The 20818-nt window shown below is 49.9% G+C and overlaps 1 protein-coding gene across 1 annotated transcript in view; it reads right to left on the reverse strand.

Moving 5' to 3' along the window:
- Positions 1-2503: 2503 nt before the first annotated feature.
- The window catches only part of Ift43 (intraflagellar transport 43), a 78974-nt gene continuing 60659 nt past the window's right edge, over positions 2504-20818 (reverse strand). Inside the window, exons 6-9 of the mRNA XM_057783027.1 lie at positions 3815-3887; positions 3507-3582; positions 2957-3019; positions 2504-2798 (exon numbers count right to left, since the gene is read on the reverse strand). Of these exons, the coding sequence (XP_057639010.1) occupies positions 2679-2798; positions 2957-3019; positions 3507-3582; positions 3815-3887 (332 nt within the window). The 3' untranslated portion in view covers positions 2504-2678. The remainder of the gene's footprint in view (positions 2799-2956; positions 3020-3506; positions 3583-3814; positions 3888-20818) is intronic.

Here is a 20818-nt window from a genome sequence, read left to right on the forward strand (position 1 = left end):
CAGTTTATCTCTCTAGCATGGAGTTGAAAAGCCCTGGTTCCTGGGGATCAGTTGAGACAAGCCAGAGACACAGAGGCCCTTACTCTAGTTGAAGGTCCACCCATACATTTCCCACTGGGGTTCTGCATCCAGAGCTTCAAATTCCAGGGAGTGCTGTGCCACGCAAACCTCTTAATACATTCTGTCTGCCCAGCACACTGGGCACGCCTGGTCGGCCTAGGATCAGACAGCCATTTATTGACCTCTGGCCCACGACAGAGTCCATTGTTCCCGTTCCACACAGCAAGAATATCTCCGCTTCTCCAGGCTGAGACATGAATAGGAATTAAAAAAAAAAATACTGAAGTAAGTTTTCCTATGATGTTAGAAGGCCGGAAGAGGTGGAGGATGCCTGTGATACCCAGAGACCCTGGGAACACTGAGGCAGAACATCTTGTATCCCCTCATCTGCTTGACTTCTACCCCTTAGCCAGGCCTGGCCCATCCCCGCCTCCTGACTCTGGGAGGGTCCTTTCTACTGGACCAGCTGACTTCCTCTGTCCACCAGTTCCTTCAGATCTTTGAGCAAATGCTACATCAGATATGAAGCCCCTCCTGATCACACATTTCTTTCTGTTTTATTTTAGAGACAGGGTCTCAGGGATGCTAAACTTGCTAAGAAGTTGAGGGTGACCTTGAACCTCTGATTCCACCTCCCTAACAGAAAGACTACAGGTGGGTGCTACTGTGCCTGGTTTATGTGGCATGGGGATTGAACCCACGGCTCTATACATGCTAGGCAAACACGACCAACTGAGCTCCATCCCCGGAAGGGCCAGCCCATTTTAAATGCTGATATGTATTGTTTGGGCCTAATGGGCTCAGGCACACTGAAGGTCTTGTTCTGCAAGCCTGCAGGCTCTTCAGAATGAGAAGGGATGCCCACTCTGGGTTTAGGAAAAGTGGGAGAAAGTTCTAGAGAATGTTGGATTCTGCCCATTCATTACATCAGACTACTTTCGCAAGCTGAAGGCAATGTAGGAAGGAGAAAAACACAGGTGCCATGCACGCGGTGGAACGAGCTTCTGCATGGCAGCACTGTCACTCACTCAATCCTGGATGACCCTGGACAATCTCTTCACGTCTCTGAGCCTCAGCATCCGTCACTTGGGCGAAGCATGTTTCACTGTGTCCCAGCAGCTGTGGGACGAACGCGGGGAACTGTAGGCTGAGAGCTCCGGTAGCACACGAGCGCTCGGTGTGGGTTGGAATTTGCTGCTGTTGTAGGGAGAAGAAAGGAGCCAAGCCCTAGCCATTAGCTAGGGCCAGCTGAAGACCTCCAAGGTTGTTAAGAGCCTGGAGGCCGCGATGGAGTTCGCTAGTAATTAAGGGACTAGAATGCAGCCTTTGTCCTCTGGGTTTCAGAAAGATGTAGGCTCAAGAAAAGCTAGCCCGGATGAAAACTTCTCTGTGGCCATGGGAATTATTCTAAAGAAGGCCCGTCTAGTGCGACTCTGAAACAGGAGGCAACAGGACCCCAAAGCCACTAAGTCCCTGAGTTTATAATTAACCGGCAAGCATCCGCTCCACAGAAATGGAGCCCAGTAGCTCACCAGGGAAGGGCACTGTAGTCACACAAAAACAGCCCCCCAGTGGGTTTTTGATGTGTTGAGCCTCTTTGTTTTTCTGAATTTTAATGAAGAGCATTGCAAGCAGGAAGGCACAGCACTAAGTGCCTGGGCTAGCTAGGCAGCCTTCCTGGGCCTGCATGGCCAGTACAGGCAGCAGAGAAAGACTCCCCCAGTTCCCCACAAAATGTCTGGAGGGGGGAATAAAAAACAGGAGGCTGTGTAGGAGGTGGGTGGAGCTCTGCGCCCATCTCCACATTCTGGATCAGCTGGTGAAGCTAAGGACAGGGCAGACCAGCAGCGGTGTGCCAAGACAGCCAGAGGCTCCTGAGTGCTCCCCAGGAGAGTGCTTCTGGGGTTCCTTAGGGATGCTAGGATGGAACCTCCCAGTGTGAACCAGCTAGGAGGCTTTGGGGATCCTCAGACAGAAGGAAGACAGGAGAGTGTGGTCTTAATAGCCACCCATCCCGCCATCATATCCTGACCTTCGCACCCACCGCTTGCTGCTCCAGGAGGGTACAGCGCACCTGACAGCAGCTGCGGAGGTGCCCTGAGAAGTGGCAACTGCTTCTAGGAACAGCCATCCTCCCTCCCTCTTAAACTTTCCCTCTTGCGCTTCAACTCTGTGGAGCATTTAGAGCCATTATCTGATTATTTAAAAGTCACCTTCCTGCCTCCTGTAATTCCAGCACTTGGGAAGACTGATGTGTTGGAGGATCAGAAGTTCAAGGGAAATCTGGGTAAACAGCAGCAACAACGAGAGAGAGAGAGAGAGAGAGAGAGAGAGAGAGAGAGAGAGAGAGAGAGAGAGAGAGAGGAGGAATGTTGCCTTTCATCAACCATGAGTCTAAGAGTCTAAGAAGGTGTTGGACAGAGTGGAGGGAATGCTGAAATGCTCACAGACTAAAACCATTTATTGAACTGGAGTGACTGGAGTGATCCACTGTGGCCTACTGAAAATAAATATGTTATTACAAAACATTCAGTATAAAAATTCTAAGCTGCTCTCAAGCTCCCCTGGTTTTAGACTTCCTGCATTTGTCCGAATGCACAGGGATGGATGTTCCAGGGTCAGGTGTACCTAGACGATCCCACAGGGTCCTCCTTCTCTGCCCGCTGCAGGTCCCACTCCGTGAGGAGCTCTGATGACACCTCAGTGTACAGATGGTCCCAGTCCCAGCCTACATCATCCTGCCAAGATGAAGATGGCTAGGTAAGAGAAAGAAAAGCCTTCCCTCCAATTTGGGGCCAACTTCCCACCCTATCCAGGCCCAGGGAGGCACAGGCTAAGCTGGGGGGCTCCCTGGCTGGAGGGGCATCAAGGTGCAGGGCTGGGGTGAGTACTGTACCTCTCTTACTTCATGCTCAGGCGCCAGCACTTTGGTGAGCAGCTTCAGGTCAATTTCTCCATCCTGCGAATGCACGAAAAGTCAGGCTGGACCCTCTAGGGCTTTAGCATTCCGTTTACAAATAAGGAGAGGAGCTTGCGTATGATAGAACTCCCCAAACCGAGACCCCAGAAAAACTTCGATCAAAATACCATATCCCAAGTGAATGGTATGGTCGCTGGAAAAGGAGGGGAGGCTGTGGCATCCTCCACGCTGGACTCTCTGGGAAAAAGCAACACTAAGAGGACAGAGCATTCCACAAGGGCAGATGGCGACAGGGCGGCCATCAGGTGGCCACTGTGTGCCAACAGTGTGACTAGAGATAGCCGGGAGCCTGGGACAGGGATCTATGGCCCATGGAGAGTCCAACTATGTTTTGAGATGGCCAAGGAGTTACCTCCAGCATTTCTAGGCAGCCTTGGGATGTGGAAGAAGCATGTACGGCTCTGGAGGAACCTCCACGGACGTCCCCTGGAGTTGGCCCCTCTGAGCAGAAGTGGGGTCCACTCACCAAAGTCTGAAAGGCGGAGTACTTCATGAGGTCATTGTCCAGGTCACGGTAGGTCATCACTCGGTTTACCTGGATGCTGAAGGAAAGAGAGTGAAAGAGTCACACGCAGTACTGGCTGCAGGGGAGCTTCCGGGTTTCCATCTCTAGAACCATGTGTGCAGACAGAATGTTCTAGCACAGTACGAAGAATAGAATGGAGCCCCTTGGCAAAAAGACCGGAAGGGCCCACTGCAGATGACATTTGGAGTGTGTCAATGTATATGTTGGAGGCTTCCTCTCCAACCCCACACCTAGATTTATTTACCCACCTCGGAGGGGACGCCACCTGCAGCACAAAGTCTTCCTCCTGCACATCTTCCAGATCGGGGATCACGGGAATATCTGCAAGGGGAGGTGGCCTCATCACTGTCCACAGCATGAACAGGGCTCCTGTCTACTTGCCCACTGACTGCTTATCAGCTCCGAGACGCCAGCCCTGGCACCGTAGGCTGTGGTTTCACGGGCACTCAGACAGTCAAACACGGAGTGTGATCCATGTCTGAGCCACAGGCCTTATCCCTGATGGACTCTGGCACCAGGGAAGGGGCCTTGAGGTGGATCTCCACAGAGAAGTGTAAAGAATGAGAAGGAACCCTCAGCCTTCTATGCAGGCAGATGACAGTGGAACCAAAGGGCGTGGCACAGTCTGAGACAGAAAGGACAGTGTCACCAGCACAGGGGACACCCATTCATGAAATAGATCTGTACATGCGCTGCCCCAGTCAGGATCCCTGCTGTTTGCCTCTGGAGGACGCTTGTCCAGTCACAGAAGCTGTCAGAGATCAGGGTCGCCATTTTTCTGGCCTCCTGTGACACTAGCTCTCTGGTCTTTGTCTTGCTAGCTTTGGGAGTTCCCTCCCTGAACTCTCCAGACATGCTACACACACGCGCAGAGATAAGAGACTACTCTAATGCCACAGAAACAGGAGAACCAAGGATAGGCCTGCCACTTCATTAGGGGCGCCTGCTTAAGTTGCCAAAAAAGCATCCACTGGCAGAAAGACATATTTTCTCCAAAAGACTCTCCCTGGCTTGTTCAGGAGTTTTGTTCTAATCAACCAGAGCAAGAAGAAAGGCCGAGTAGGGTGAGGCAGTTCTGGGAGCTTACACCAACTGCAGATATACAGCAAAGAAAAACATTCCAAAGGGGAGGCTTCGGCTTCCGTGGGCTAGATGCAGTTTTATTTCCAAAAGAGGCATCAAGTCATTCCACGAACAGCTGGGAAGACTCCCGCCACTTCCAGCCTATTCATTATTTAGACGCCGTGACTGCTCTACTCAGGCTAAGCCAGAGTACGAAAATGTCTTCATTACTGCTTCCAGCTGTAGACTTACAGAGTCTCCGTACCCAGAAAAGAAGAATGAGCAACCGGGGAGACACAGAAAAGAAAAAGACAGGCAGAGAAGGGGAATTGTGAAGAGGACTAAGAAATAAGGAGACATTGCCAACAGGAATTGAACAAGACACACATGCACCAGGCCCCAAATAACGAGACACATTCATGAAGCCCTGGCCCTGAAGGGAGCCTTCTGAGCTTAGAGTCTCTCTCCCGGTCCTGAGATTCCATTTCTAATGCTACTGAAAATCTAGCTTTCTTTTCTCGTTCTCCCACAATCAGTACAGCATGGGGGTGGGGCTCCCTGGCTATGAGGCTGCACAGTCCGGCCGAGGGACAGAGAAGCTGGCTGTGCCCTGTGCCATCCGCAGAGTGACAGTTTTTGAGGGAGCCAGTCAGCAGCTCACTGTTGGCTCTCCTTGGCTGTGGAGTCCAGCCTGAGATGAATATTCAGGAGTTGCTGAAAATGGCCCATGCTGTGTAGGGGCTCGGGACGGGGTCTTCCCCAAGTCCGCTTCCCCTCCGCAACTTCAGCATTTGGACCCTGTCAACTCAGCCCAGCATCCTCAAGCCCCAAGGAACTGCACTTCTGCTCAGAGTTTACTGCCACTCCCCGTGGGCTTTCCTGGTGGGCCCCACTTCCCTCCTCCAAATGTGCACAAGGGGGTGTGGGGCCTGCCCATCTGTGACAGATCAGAGGTCAGCATAGGCCTTGGCAAAAGGCGGCTCAGAGTGGCACTGGTGGGGCTGGCCACACAGTGGGACTTCTCTCTAATTGGAAGCCTGGTGCCCAGTAGAACCCGGTGAATCGCCTGAGTGAGACAGAGCCAGCGATGACAGCCAGGCCAAGACAAGCTGGAACATTCCGGTGCAGTGACAGCTTGAGCTACCGCAGCAGAGGCAGACCATCCAACTCCCCACTCCCAGCGGAACAGGTGGCTGTGGAGAAGGTTTTGGGCAAACTTCAAAGAACTTCAAAATTTTAGAGTTTTGGATTTACAGTCACAGACAAGGGCTTGTTTATGTTCAGAGGATGTTCTGGGGAGTCAGTTTTTGCTTTCTTTTCTTCCCTTCCCCCAACTTGACCCCTCTGCCACACATACCATGGACAAAGCTAGAGAAGAAGAGAGGGAGACAGAAAGAGAGAGAGAGGAAGAAAGAATATAAACTCCAGAAACTTGCTCCCTCGGGGTTGGAGAGATGGCCCTGAGGATAAAGTACTTGCCGTGCAAGCATGAGGACCCGAGTTCAGATCCCCAGCACCTAGGAGAGAGCTGGGTGCGGCAATGTGACCTGTAGCCCGAGTGCTGGAGGTGGAGACAGGCAGATCCTTGGAGCTCTCTGGCCACCTAACTTAGTCAATCAGTGAGCTCCAGGTTCAGTGAGAGACCTTATGTCAAATTTTATGTCAAAAGGATGGAGAGTAATAAATGAGGATGCATATGATCCTCACATACACACACACCCTCATACACACCTCCACATACACACGCACACCCTCACATACACACATACACCCTCACATACACATACACACACACACCCTCACATACACACCCACACCCTTACGTACACACACCCCCTCATATACATATCCACACCCTCACATACACACCCACACATACCCTCGCATATACACCCACACCCTTACGTACTCACACACACCCTCACATACACACACACATACCCTCGCATACACACCCACACCCTCACATACATATGCACACACTCACATACACACACACACACACCCATACCCTCACATACACACACACACCCTCACATATACATACACCGTTCTAACAGAGATGAGGGGAGGGAAGAGGGGGGCCGTTTGGTTCTACTGAGAAGTTACCACTATTCCATCCCTTTCTGCAGTACTGAGGTCATCACCCAGAGCCTGTGTGTCAGCCAAGTTCTTTCCCACTGACCTACACCCTAGCCAATCTACCGTTTCCAAAAACCAGTAATTCAATCGACTCTTTTCTCTCGCGCTGTTTCTGGAAAAGCAATGACAATGGCTGTGAGGTGAGTGGAGCAGGCACGCAGAACTCCTCTCCAAAGTCAGGAGTCTGGATCCAGGCTCCACTGCACACTAACTGTGTGGCTTATGCCCCCAGGCCTCGGTTTCTTCATCTATAAAATGAAGGTCACGAATGCTTCTGGCTCTTTGGCCATTGTGAATATCAAATGCAGTCACGGAAAATACTAAGCACTGTGCTAGTACACAACTATTATTTCACTGTGAACCGTCCTAGCACGGAACATGGGGAGAGGCTGCGGCCCTGCGCTCACTTTCTCAGTCAATCCTGCCGGTGACTTTGATCTGGTTTCAGGAGAGCATGGAGGTGACTAGGACAGCCTGTGTGAGATGAGATCCTCAACAAGCAACAGAACCAGGCTTCTGGCTGCTCTGAGGCTCTCCCAGACCAGGGTGTTTCCTAATGTAAGCATCTTACCTCCAAAGACAACTCTCTTACAGGGGAAGGCCAAGGGGCTTCCAAAGGTAGGATGGCTTCCCTTGGTTCCCAGATCTAAATAAGCTTAGTCCCCACTGAAGTGGCTGACTTGCTACAGGCCACAGAAGAGCAAAACTGTCGCTCTACCAGAGAACCTGGAGACACCGCCCCACCATGACTCAGACTGGGGAAGGGGGCTGGGTACCTCCAACAGCCTGGAGAAGGGGAAGGACAGGTGAGAGCTTTTTCTGAGGCAGTGCCCTGGGACTCATCTTACATCTCCTTGTGGAGTCTCCCTGCCCCCCAGCATCTGCTGCGCAGCCCCAGGCCAGAGTCCTACGTTGTCTCTCCTTGCCCTGCATATTACCTCCCCGCCCACGCTAGCAACCTCAGCAACATGGAGTGCAAGCTACTTCTCTGCCCACGCGTGCCTGTTCAGTCAAACTGTGGGAAATATTGTCCCCCTTGTTTGTCCAGCCTGGTCACCCACCTATCTACCCACCCACCCATTTATCAATTCATTGATCTGAGCACCTACTATGTGAAGGCATTGCTAGCAAAGCCAGCAGCAGCAGCACACAAGGCAGGCACGGCCCTCATCTTCACGAAGACCAGCCAGACAAGCATAATAAACAGAAACAAATTCCCTGCTTACAAGTAAGAACTCATACTAGGAAGGAAACTAACTTCATTCTATGAGAAAACAATAGGGAGACCTAATTGTTATTGTTTCTAAAGTGAAAGTCACATTATAGGTGCCACGAATTCAAAGGCCATGGCGAAGTTTAGCATGGAAGGTTTAGCCCAAGTCCTTTCCTCAGAGGTAATCATTTAACTTCTGTAAGGATTTATGGAGACGTGGCACACACCACAGCACATCTGTCCCTTTAAAGTGCTGTAATTTTTGTCCTCCTGGACATACAGGTGTGTCACAGTCTCCAAACAGCCGTCTAATATCCCACTACGTGAATGCACCATGATGCATGCAACCTCGTCCAGGGAGGACCTGGGTTAGAATTTGGGCCATGGGGTGAGGACTGAAGGGAAGCCGGCTGGAGTTAGGGATAGAACAGCTGAGAACTGGAAGATAAGCAAGATCAAGCCTGGCAGGGACAATGTGAAGGACACTTGGAGGGGAGATATCCCTTGTCGCCCCGAAGGTCGGTTTGGGTGGCTGGAGCATGTGGCCTGGAAAAGACTGGCATGGGCTCGGGCTCGGCAGGAGCGTGCACACGGTACCAGGAGAGGAAGGATGTGCTCAGCCGGTCAGAAAGCAGCTACTGTGCTTGCTGTGTGCACATCATGGAAAGCAGGACAGAACAGATATGGCAAAGCTGCAAAGAGAGGCGCCACACACAGCGATACGCCAAGGGCAGAAGGGAGATGCAGAGCTCTTCCTTGGGATCAACTCTGAATCCCACAGGCAGAATTAAAAGCTTCAGGTTTTGTCCTGGCTTAATTCATTCGTGACCTCAGACAGAACGCACAGTGGCCTGTAGGACGCAGAGTAAGTGGGATTTAGTCCATGGCCCCCGCCCTTGTGGTAAACTAGCTGATGCCAAAGACGCGTTCCCAAATAAATAACAGTGAAATAAAGGCAAACTGAGCAGAGCTGAGTTGACAGGTGCCCCTCAAGCGCAAAGTCAAGCACGTGGAAGGAAGCATGAGTCCATCTCCTCTACACTCTTCCAGCTATGCTGTGAGTTCCACTGCGGCTCCAACCACCGCAGGAGGATTGGTTCTTCAGGTCAACCTAGAGCGACCCTTGGATACTTCCTGGGTTTCAAAATATCATAGCAAAGGCTTTGCTTTGCTTGTAAGCTGCAAGGCCTGTGGGAGACAATGAATGGGTGGGGAACAAAGGGGCCTCCTGGCTCCATCCCAAGGCTGGGTCACACTGTTCTTCACCCATCTCCACTTTTGGGAAGCTCCTCACAGAGGCTTGTGAGTACATGACAGGCACTCTGAGAATCGATACCAAAGCAAACTGATGCTACCTCCCAGATCCAGCTCACCAGTTAAGACCACTGAAAACAGCGTGGGGCTACAGATGTGGCCTGGCTAGAAGAGTCCCTGCCGAGCAAGGACTCTTGTACAAGGCCCTCGGTCTGAGCCTAACAACACAAACGCATAGATAAATAATGCCTATATAAATATAAGAGATAATACATGTACATCACACAAGCACATCAGTTATAACTGGTTTAAAGAGGGGAGAAGCTGCCTTTTACCCTCCGACATGTTTCACCACGGAGAGCACCGAGATACCCAGACACTGGCTGCCTGTTCCCAGAGAGGTCCTGTTCTACTCCCTGGGCTGACCATAAAGAGCTAGGCTGCTGTTCCGGGTGAGGGGGATCCGGGTGTCTACAACACACCATGTGGCAGCTTCTGTCCCCTCCAGCTGTTTGTACCATGACAGACTATGATCGCCTACCCTCAACTTTGGCCTTTTGAGACAGGGTCTCCCTCTAGCCCAAGCTGGCCTCAAATTCACCGCAGTCTTCCTGCTTCAGCCTCTAGGAGAATACATGTCCTAGCCGCGATGCCAGCGGAAAACAATGTTTTAGGTGGGCTCTGCTTGCCCTGTGTACGGCTTCAATAGCCATAGGCTTTTCACCTAGAGGAAACAAAGCAGGCCCCGTATGGCCTCTGGATCCTGCCCAGGAGAAGATGTCTCAGGCTGAGAGCCCTTCACTCAGAAGTTGTTCTTCTTTTTTACTGACTTGGTTTTTCTTTTAGCAGCACTGGGGATCAAACCTGAGCCTTGCACACTTATAGCAAATGTTCCGACAGTGAGTTTCATCCCAGCCCTCTGCTGGTTTTCTTGGTTGGGGATTCCTATACATGTCCAGATAGGTTTCTGTAGAACATAACATCTCTTCCACAAGTCAGTGCTTTCTCACCTTCCCAGGCCCCTTAGGGCATTTATGATAGCATCTGTCCTTATCACTTTATCTGCTGGCCACTTGGGACACACATCTCTTCACCTGTTCTTGGCCACTCTGTAACCTGGCCACCGCAGGGCATCCGTGAGCTGTTAGGACTCATGTCCACCATTCAGATCCAAGTTCAACAATCAATCTACATGAAAGAAATTGGGGCACACTGTTTTAGGGTGCAGTCCGGACACACCGAGTTTATGCCACAAGTCAGCACTTGCAGGTGAGGAAGAACAATGGCCATGTTCTTTGGAGACGGTGACCCGAAGGCAGGGATCACTGTGTCGTTTCTCTGTAGCTGAAAACTTTGTTTTACTGAATGCTGTCACCTTCTGCATCACGCATGGGGAATTTTAAGCAGGCAAACGGAAGAAGGTCTGATTGAAGATGAAGTTAAGTGAAAGAAATTGGTCTCATTTAGCACATGACAGGATTCATCTGTGTTCCCAAGTCCACTGAGGTGGCATCATGGCCGTTTCATATTCATGAGCTGCTGCGACACTGTGTCCCCTCATTTACAAAGAGCCGTGTTCAGCAAATTCTGTCCCTGTGGACACCCCGTGCATTTCATGGTCTTGTCAGAGAGACATCAAACGCTCCAGTAACCAAATACCAGAAAATGGCTTTAATTAGTGGATCTCAATCGTATAAATAATTTTTTTTCTAAGTGAAAAAATGAGGAATTTTTTAAGAGGGGAAAGCAGTAGGCAACAGGCTTCAAACACCGGAAGGAACAAGGGAGAGAGGTCTCGGAGGAGCCCTGAGCGGTCTACTGCAGGCCCCAAATCAGGGGATGAGGTCTCCAGGTCTCTGGCAGGCCTGCTGTCTGAAGCCTCGTCCCTTGTGATTTCTACTGCTTAACACAGGGTCCAGGCTGTCCTCGTTACGGGCAGATGAAGAGAAGAGAGCAGAAATGGTAACAGTGGCCAGAAAGACACACTACAAAAGACTAAGGCCAGGGCTGATGCAGGCACAATGGTGACCGGAGACAGAGCCACACCTGGGCAGCTCCCAGAGGAAGCGAGCGGTAGAAGACAGACGGCAGATGCTTCCACACAGGAAAGCGCCATGTGCTGCTGCTAAACCCAACGCTGCTATGCTGCCAGGGAGGCAGACCAGGCCCTGAAAGGAGGAAGGTCACTCTGGACAAGAATGTGGCTCCTGAGATGGGCCATGTGCTCCCCAGGCCGAGTCGGTCGGCAGCAGAGAAGGGGCTTGGTAAGAGCACCCTGTGAGTCGTGGCACTGTGGTGTGTAGAAGCCTGACCCCACTGCTGCCCACAGCAGCGTGTCACTACGCTTCGGAAGGAGGTCTCAGACACCCAGACAGAATGTCTTCATCAGCACTCCCCCTCTGCAACCCCTTCCCCCAAGTCTACCTAGAGCTCTATAGGAACCAGTGATGACCACACACAGGACCATCAACCAGGGCGGGGCTCGTGAGAGACGAGCAAACTCAAGAGGACTCCCAGGGGACTCAATTCCAAGAAGACCTAAGTGTTACATATTGGGGTGGCCTCTAGGGGACCATCATCGTGCTGGTGACTGGCAGCTGAAGGAGATGAACAGCAGGCTCCTCGGAGCTTCCCGGAGCTTTTCTCCACCTTTTATCTGCAGGCCTGCGCTAAGGACGAGGAGGAAGAAAGAACTTTAAACTTAACGAAGGAACGAGGAACTCTTCGCTGAGGCCCAGCGCGAGCGACACGGTGTCACTGCGGCAGTGAGAGCACCATCGCAGACGCACCACGCGAAGTGTGCTGGAAACCAGGCATCTCGGATTCTATTTCATCCTCTTCATGTTCCCGGGAAAAAAACAAGACAAACTACACGGCTTTCATTCCAAATCCTAAGGTTTTGTGTTTTTCCTTATATATATTTATTAAAAAAATGCTCCTTTGATCGATGCCACCAGCGACACCCCACAGACGGAATGCCTCTGAGCCGCTCTCTCCACGCAAGGCCACTGCTGGTGACAGCCAGCTGGTTTTGATCACAGCCATTCCGAATCGGATTTTCATAAGATAGATGAGGGGTCTTACTGCCGCTCTCTCTTATCAGATGAGAAACGGAGGGGGAGGGGAGGACGGGTCCTGAGGGAACAGCGCAACAATCAAGGGCTGTGTGGTTCTTTCTCTGTCCCTCAGCTGCGGCAATTTTCAAAAGAGTTCGCCTCAGGCACTTTTAAATGATGGTGTCTCAATTCTGTAATCATCTTTCAAGAGCTTTCTCTTAAAGGGTCTTTTAGGTAAACCTAGTCCGTCAACCACACTTATGGACTCAGGAATCAAACTGTCCTCCTGTGGATGTGTATAGATGAGTCCCCATGGTCGGTGACTGGCGGTGAAGTTTTTGAAAGCTGGGGAAAGTGACTCGAGGAAGGAAGAGCCACGGCCTGGCTAAGTTCGCCTCTTGCGAGAGTTAGGGGGTCCTCTGCTGCCTCCTCCCCAGATTTTGGCCACCAGGAGGTTCAGCTCGCTCAGGTCCTAGAGGAACACATTTCCATCTGTGTCAGAAGGCAAAGACTTCTTTCTACAAGCAAGGGTAAAGTGACGGTCCATGCCTAACCGCAGACACATAAACATACCTGCCCCTTTCCATTTCATCGAGGCAACACCCGGCAGTCGGGCTTCAACGTGAGCAATCGACCGCCTAGTGAGGGACGCATAGGCAGTTACTGGCCACTCCAAACAATTGGCTGAGCGTTGGAGGCAATTCAGTAGCTACACCTGTCTTCATGGCAGAGTCCATTAGGCTGTTTCTTTACGGAATCCCCAGCATTTGAAAAAGATCCTAGGACACCAAGCCTTTACCTCCCGGTCACGTACACTCGAGCATGTATGGAGAGTTTCTGTGTAGAGGCTGCCATTCCTGACGTGGAGCGCGTTGCACTGAGGAGCTCACCTGCTCTCCTGGGGCAGCCGCCTCCTCCTTTTACAATTGTATGGACGAGGGACTACATCCGGCCTGGAAGGCTGACATCCCTTGGCCACATCTGGACAGCCCCAGAGTACCAAATAGGAGTGTTTCATCCTATCCAGATTCTACCTTCCGTCCCCATGAGGAGGAAGCCAAGATGCTGAGAACATAGACCCTCACTTCTATCATGATTTCAGAGATGGAATTCTTCATATTGGTCAGATGAATGTTGGGTAAGCTACAATAAAACACATTCCTCCAGCTAGACTATAAATGACAATGCTGATGGCGCTTCCTGAGTTCCCGGAGGAAGGTCACGCAACCTGCTTCATCAAAAGCATGCATGCACACAAGGTGCAGTGCTTCAGATGGGGACATGGGAGTAAGCTGTACATGAATGAAGAAGATGGAATCCCAGAGAAGCTAGCTGTTGACCGAGGTGTCCTGACAGCAACTATGACAAGTTTGTTATGGTCTGAATGTGACCTGTTCCCATGTGACACGTCCCCATGGGCTTATGGTTATGCACATTTGTTCTCTAGGTGGCGCTGTTACTATGGGAAGCTATGGAACCTTTAGGAGGTGGCACCCAGCTGGCAGAAGTAGGTCACTGGGGACAGGGCTTTGGAGGTTATATTATCGCAGGGCACCATGATGTGAACAGCCACCCACACAGGCTTCTACCATGTGATGTGAGCAGCCCCACCGTGTCTCCCCTCTGTGATGGACTGAGACCCTCCAAAACTGTGAGTCAAAATAAATGTTTCCAGCAAATACTGTGGTCACAGTGACTCAGAAGTAAGAAATACATCTGGTGTGACTTACAGCATACCGCTCAGATACAAAGAGTGTCCCCTCCCAAGCTCTGCCAGATGCAGCAACAGAAGTCAGCCACGTGCTTCTTGCCATAACTATGTAGAACTCCCACCTTAGACTGGAACATCCAAAACCATGAACCCAAACAAACCTTTCTTTTCATAAGTTCCTATCTCGGGTATTTTATTATAGTAAGCGAAAACTACTTTCTTTGCTGCTGCGACAAAATCCCTGACAATAACCAACTCAGGAAAGGGGTCATCTCGGCTCACAGTGTGAGGGTACAGTCCACTGTGGCAGCAGGAGCTTGAGGTGGCTGTCAGGAGAGCAGAGAGAAATGAAGAGCGGTGCTCACTAGCCCTCTCCTTCCCACGCAGTCCAGCGATTAGGGCGGGTCCTCCCAGCTCCACTAACCTAGAGAGACCCTCACAGCCAGGTGGTGATTTGTCTCTGGGGTGATTCTGGACCTCATCGAGCAGAAAACCAAGTGCAGGCAAACATACACTCTTCTAAGTGACACTGAAAACAAGGGTACTTGGGACTCGGAATTCAGCACCTCCTCCATGCTAGGTTAGCTATGCTTTCACCATCATTACAGCTAAGGTGCCTACAGTGAGCATATGATATAATGGTGTGCCCACTGTCCTACCTGTGGCCAGTGATGTCATATTGTTAGCTTGAAACTAGCCGATGTGGCACCGCAGAACCTGGCAAACCCTGCCCTTTGTGATTGGCTTTCTTCCTATGGGGAGCTGGTTGCACTGGTCATGTGACCCGTGGGTTATTAAGCCCGCCATGGTGAGCAGGCGAGAGGGTGGTTATCACCAAGGTGAGCGCGTAGCATCACCACAGGTGAAGCAGTTAGCACTGTGGACATGGACACAAGCTTAATTATCAACACGCTTTCCCACAGGATTGGTTTGTTTCAAATTTCTTTTCTTTAAAAAAAGATTTATTTATTTATTTACTGTACACTGGTGTTTCGCCTGTATATACTCTGTGTGAGGGCGTCGGATCCCCTAGAACAAGAATTGTAGACAGCTGTGAGCTGCCATATGGGTGCTGGGAATTGAACCCAGGTTCTCTGGAAGAGCAGCCAATGCTTTTAAATCACTGAGCCATCTCTCCATCTCCGTTTCAAATTTCTTACCCAGTATCTTGTAAACAAAGTAAGGCACAGACCAAAGGGAGGGCAGCCTGCCCTAGCTCACAGCCTCTGAGCACTGGCTGTAGTTTCCATGTGTGGATGCTGAGGCAGGATAGGCAGGGATGGGGTTAGATTGACTTCTGTATAGAGTACTGTTAACTTTGGACTTAAACTGGTTTATTTAATAAAAACATCAGTGGTAATGATTACTGCTTAACTAAAACTATGAACACAAAGGGGCCAGATTTAGGAGGCACCTAGGAAATGCCACCAGCTGCAGGAAGCTTCAGGAAGGCAGGCTATACAATAAAGACGTCACTAAGCATGAAACAGGTGAGGCACCAGGATTACACTCGATCTGCTCTTAAAGGGCATTTCCCACTTTCGCTTGCTCCCCACTGAAGCCATTAGGCTTAAAGTGACTGCTGTCCACAGAAGGCATGGAGGATGTGGTAGAGGGTTAAGGGAGAATGAGACAGTGCCTGGAAGAGAGGCGGAAAGCCCAGAGATGGAGATGGCTGGGGAGCAGGAGTCGGGGGTCGGCTGAGATAGTCCTCTAGAGATAGCGTATTTCCAATTCCGCTGACAGCCTGCACCTCACGTCTCTTCCAGCCTTATTGCGTAGCTGTGCTGAGCCACTTTTACCTATTTTCCCTGTTGACATGGATAGAAAATTGAGCAATTACCCTTAAACTCAAAGCTCTCAGATCATCCAGATTGCTACACTTGAAGAATTAAGTCCCCAATCGCCCCTGGCTAGAAGTGGCTCGACTCAGCTTGTCCTTTAGGAATTAAACACTTTTGGGTTGGTCAGAAGGATTTATTATTCCTAGGTTTCAAGGCATTTCACTTCTGTCAAAACTGGACCTCGGAATGTGAAAGAGACAGCTCTCCCCAGCGGGGCTGCGGTGCACCCACAGCTCGGGGCCGCCATGAGAGGGAGTCGCAATGCTAGACACAGTCCTGCATGACGCAGAAGGTGATGCCTGAACACCGTGACTTTGATTAAGCTCCTGTTTCCAGAGACTGGGGAGAGGCGCACAGATGTTTTTCTAACTTGCATTTTGGTTTAACATAAACGAGTTGAAAGTTGAGTCCATGTTCAATTGTACATTTAGCGATAGTTTTAAATGACTATCCTTTGTGCATGTGTGTGTCCTTTCGTGTGTGTGCACCCCAGAGCACCTTCCTGCACCCATTTCCCCAGTGCTGGGACTACAGGCACCCACTCCTGTACCCAGGATTTTCAGGTGGGCGCTAATAAAACTCAAGTCCATGCTTGCATGACAAGCACTTCGCCAATTGCGGCTTCTCCCCAGTGTCCCTGAATATTCTCTTCTGGAGATAAAGAATTTCTTTTCCCATCTGTATACCCCTTCATGTTCTCTGAGGCCTTACTATCAGGAACTTGCCTTCTAACACTGAGTGCATTTTAGGGCAGATGGAGACTAAACAGGCCCGAAAGAGGTGGGGGTGGGCGTGGGGGTTTGTGCCTGTGGTCCCTTCTCTATCTCCCAACTCCTACTGCCCTTCCCTGGATACTTGAAAAACCACGTTTAGATTGTCGGTTCGCCTCATGCCCAGCTCAAGCGGGGGCTCTGTTTTTCTCTCTAACAGCACCTGTGCTCTTCCTTCAGGGGACCAGGTCACCATCTATTCCTCTTTGTTGTGTTTTGTTTGTTTGATTTTTCGAGACAAGGCTTCTCTGTGTAGCAGCCCTGGCTGTCTTAGTACTCACTTTTCAGACCAGGCTGTCCTTGAACTCACACCTTTTAAATCTGCCTGCCTCTGCCTCCCCAGTGCTGGGATTAAAGGTGTGCGTCACCACGTCTGCTGGTCCTGCTTATTTAGTTGTGTGATAATGTGCTCTATTCCTGTCCCCTGCTACACTGTAAGCGGCTTTGAAGGCAAAGATGATGACTGCCTTGTTCACCACCATGCCCTAGAGCCAAGCCTCGCGCATCCCTCAGAGGGATGTACAGACGGTTGCTGAGTCAAGGAACAAGGGAGCAGCTTGTTCAAAAAGTCACTTTCACAGACCGAGTGCAGTCCTATTCCAGAAACGATGCTCCTTTTCAAATGCCGTGTAACCATCCATGACAGATATCTAATGGCTTGAGAGCAATAAAAAACTTGATTTTTTTTTTTTTGAGACAGGGTTTCAAAAATTTGATTTTAAGAATGGATAAGCTACAAATTGAAAAGTGGGATTATGTGAAATTAAAATGTTTTGTATAGCTAAAGAAATATGCACTGAGAGCTTATGGAATGGGGAAATCACTGCCAACTATGTATCAGACGAGGAATTAGAATGTGATGCTCTCTATAAAGAACTTCCAACAACTGCCAACTATGTATCAGACGAGGAATTAGAATGTGATGCTCTCTCTATATAAAGAAATTCCAACATTAAACACCAGATATCCAACTGATAAATGGACCACTGAACTGAATAGAAAGTTCTCAGAAGAAGACATACAAATAAATATTCGGAAAAAGTGTTCAACATCCTTAGCTACTAGAACTGCTTTGAGGTTCCATCTCACCCCAGTAAGAATGGGCATCATCAAGAAAACCAAGAAAAGCAAATGCTGAGGCGATGGGGAAAAGGACACCCGCTTACACTGCCGGTGGGGTGGAAACAGGGGGAGCCACTGTGGAAGTCAGTGCAGAAGTCCCTCAAAAAACTAAACACCAAACTGCCATGACTCAGCTGAGCCACTCCCAGGAATATACTGGAAGGACAGTTAAGTCAACGTACCATGGAGATATTTGCACACCCATGTCTACCACTGTACTGTTCACCTAAATGTCAAGCAGGCAAAAGAAGAAATACGTTATACGCACAATGGAATTTTAGTTAGGCAGAAAGAAAAACTAAATGATGACTTTTGGAGGAAGATGGGTACTGAAGATCACATGCTGTGAGACAGATCAGACCCAGAAACATAGTTAAATACTGCACACACTCTCTTACACAGACTCTAGACTGAAATGTATATCTACGTATGTGTGTGTGTACATGCATGTGCATGTGTGTGTGTGATGAAAGGGGAAGGGAAGATTGTATGGGGAGAGAGAGGAGAAAAGAGTAAAAAGGAAAATGTGTGGCAAGAAAGCAGAAGGGAGGGGGCGTGTGATGGGACGAGGGGACCATTAAGTCACAGGGAGAGGGCATAAGAGAGACTGGGACCCATACCATCAAACACAGTGTGACATGTGTGTGTAAAAATGCCAAAATGAATGCCATTACACTGTATACTAAGTGAAGGCTGCTTGTCTAAATAGAGAAGACTTGCTTTGCCTGCTCCAAGGTCATGTGGGGCTCTAGCTGCCCACTACTCTCCAGCTAGTCTCTATAATCACAACCTCCCACTGGTTAGGAACAACAGGGAGAGCCTCAAGCTAGAGCCAGCAGGTTAGAAAAAAGACTGAACACCTCCATAACATCACTAAAGGCAGTCTAGAGATGGAATGGACAAGAATCGGGGCTTAGATCTGCAAACCAGCACCCCTTCTGACTACAATAACCGTTCTCCACCTAGAGTCTTTCCTCAATGCCGGATCACGTCTTCTCTTCCAGCCAATCAGGTTCTGTTCACACCTCACAACCGGACCCAGGTTCTTCCTTCTTCCTGAGGTGTTTTCAGTACCTACACAACATACGGTTACTACTATGCAACCATGTCCTGTCATGCCTCTCCTCTCTGTCACAGCTGCTGAATTCCTATAGAGGTTTTTTGTTTTAATCTTCTGTTTTGTTTCCCAACAAGGATCCATGTTCCTTTAGGGCAAAGCCATCCTGGGTTTGGTGAAGGATTTACAAATTGCTTCCAAAAGACCTAATCCAACTTGCAGCTGTGTTCTACTTACAGAGGATTTTTTTTTTTTAAAGAATTCGGTCTTGGGGGCTGGCAGCCTAGCTCAGTGACAGACCGCTTAGCGGACCTGTGGCCCTGGGTACAAGTTCCAGCACCACAGGCCTAAAAGTGTCATTTTTAATTTCGCATTTAATTTTCTTGTGCTGGGGATTCAGCCTTACAGGAGCTATGGGCATTTTACAAGTAGAAATCCATCCTTAGTCTGCCTGTCATCCTCTCAAACCTAACTTGACATCTTTCAAGCTGTGCTGTGTTCATCACAGGCTCCAACACTCTCCGCCACCTACCCTTTTGTTGTCTCACGTGTTTGTATTCTCTGCCTGGCCTCTACATCCATCTGAGTTTTCAGCCTAGCCACAGTCTCGCGAACAGTTCCACGTCATGTCCTTTGGTTCACCAGCAGACGCCCAAGCCACTTGCAAATGTCGCTCACTCTGTTTTTATCCTGAAATCTCTGAAAGTCCTTTCTCCTGTGCTTTTATGTCCTATTCCCTAGAAGGACGAGGCACTGGTGGAGGGATGTCATGCTTCTCCTTCCTTCCTTGGCATCAGAGCAGCATGAGTGGTACCCACCAAGGGTGAAGATGCTGAGAATGCAGGTATGAAACGGCTCCACGACCGACAGGCAGGCAAGGAGCAAGAGTGTCTTCTCACTAGACCAGAAGCTCCTGGAGGCCTGGGACTGCCTTAGTGACCACTGTCTCTAGCACCTGGGGCAATACAGGCCCCAGCAGGCACTGGGTGAGGCCCCGTTGGCTCTCCTCCATAAACCTAACCTCCAAGGCTGGTGGAATGGGAGAAGACGACAGACAGAACAAGGGAGACTTGCTGTTGGCTCGCCTCTTCCCTAGCGCTGCTGGCCAATGACCCATCCCTACCAGGTGAAATCATCCCCTTCCTGGGTGAAAACGCTCCCTGCTCCCCTAAGAACCTGAACAGGGTTTTATTAAGAGAGCCAGTAGGTCTCCCAACAGTTGTCCAAGGTGCTTTTAATGTCATGGTTGAACGTGTGGCATGGATGATTCATGGGGATCATTCCTGGACTCTCCCCACCCACCGGATATTCTGAGTTCAAAGGAGCAGCCCTCACTAGCCAACCACATAAGTCTCTGAGCAAAGATAATTCTAGAAACTAGTTATATATAACATATGATTCTTAGCGCACAATGGATTCTAAACATTCAAGTTCGGTGAAATGGACGAAGTCACATGTGAAGTGTGACATGAACTAGTTTTCCACTAAGGACACAAGCAGAGCTCAATGGAGAGACTGACTGACGCTAGGAAGGAGGTGTCACTCCTGGGGGGTTTGTGAGGAAGGGGTTTGTGCGTCAGGCCTCCATGTCAAAATCAGAAGTTTCCCATAACAGGTTTAAGAAAGGGAAAATATTAGCGGCGTTCTCGGAAAATCAGTCTTTCTTCTTTCCTTCTTTGGTGGGACTCAACTAGGCACCCAGCAGTCACTCTATAGCCCGTGGTGAAGATCCCAGCAGCTCTAAGGAATTCAGCCCAAAGGCTGAAAATAAGAGCTCGGAGGTCAAAGGTCTCCCTCAAAATCCTGCTGCTATCACATACTGGGTACGTGACCTTGGGCAAGGTTACCCTCCCCTGCCTTAAGCCTGCTTGTCTTCAGAATGGGGATAATGAGCAATTCAAGTGTTTATCAACAGGCTAATATACAGTGTGTGGTATGCCCATATAACGGAACATCACTCATCAATAAAAGCGAAGATACTAACAGCATTACATGCGACGATCTGATTCGGGGTTGGAATC

Source organism: Chionomys nivalis, chromosome 10 (assembly GCF_950005125.1).
Source record: "Chionomys nivalis chromosome 10, mChiNiv1.1, whole genome shotgun sequence".
In the NCBI taxonomy this organism is placed as follows: Eukaryota; Metazoa; Chordata; class Mammalia; order Rodentia; family Cricetidae; genus Chionomys; species Chionomys nivalis.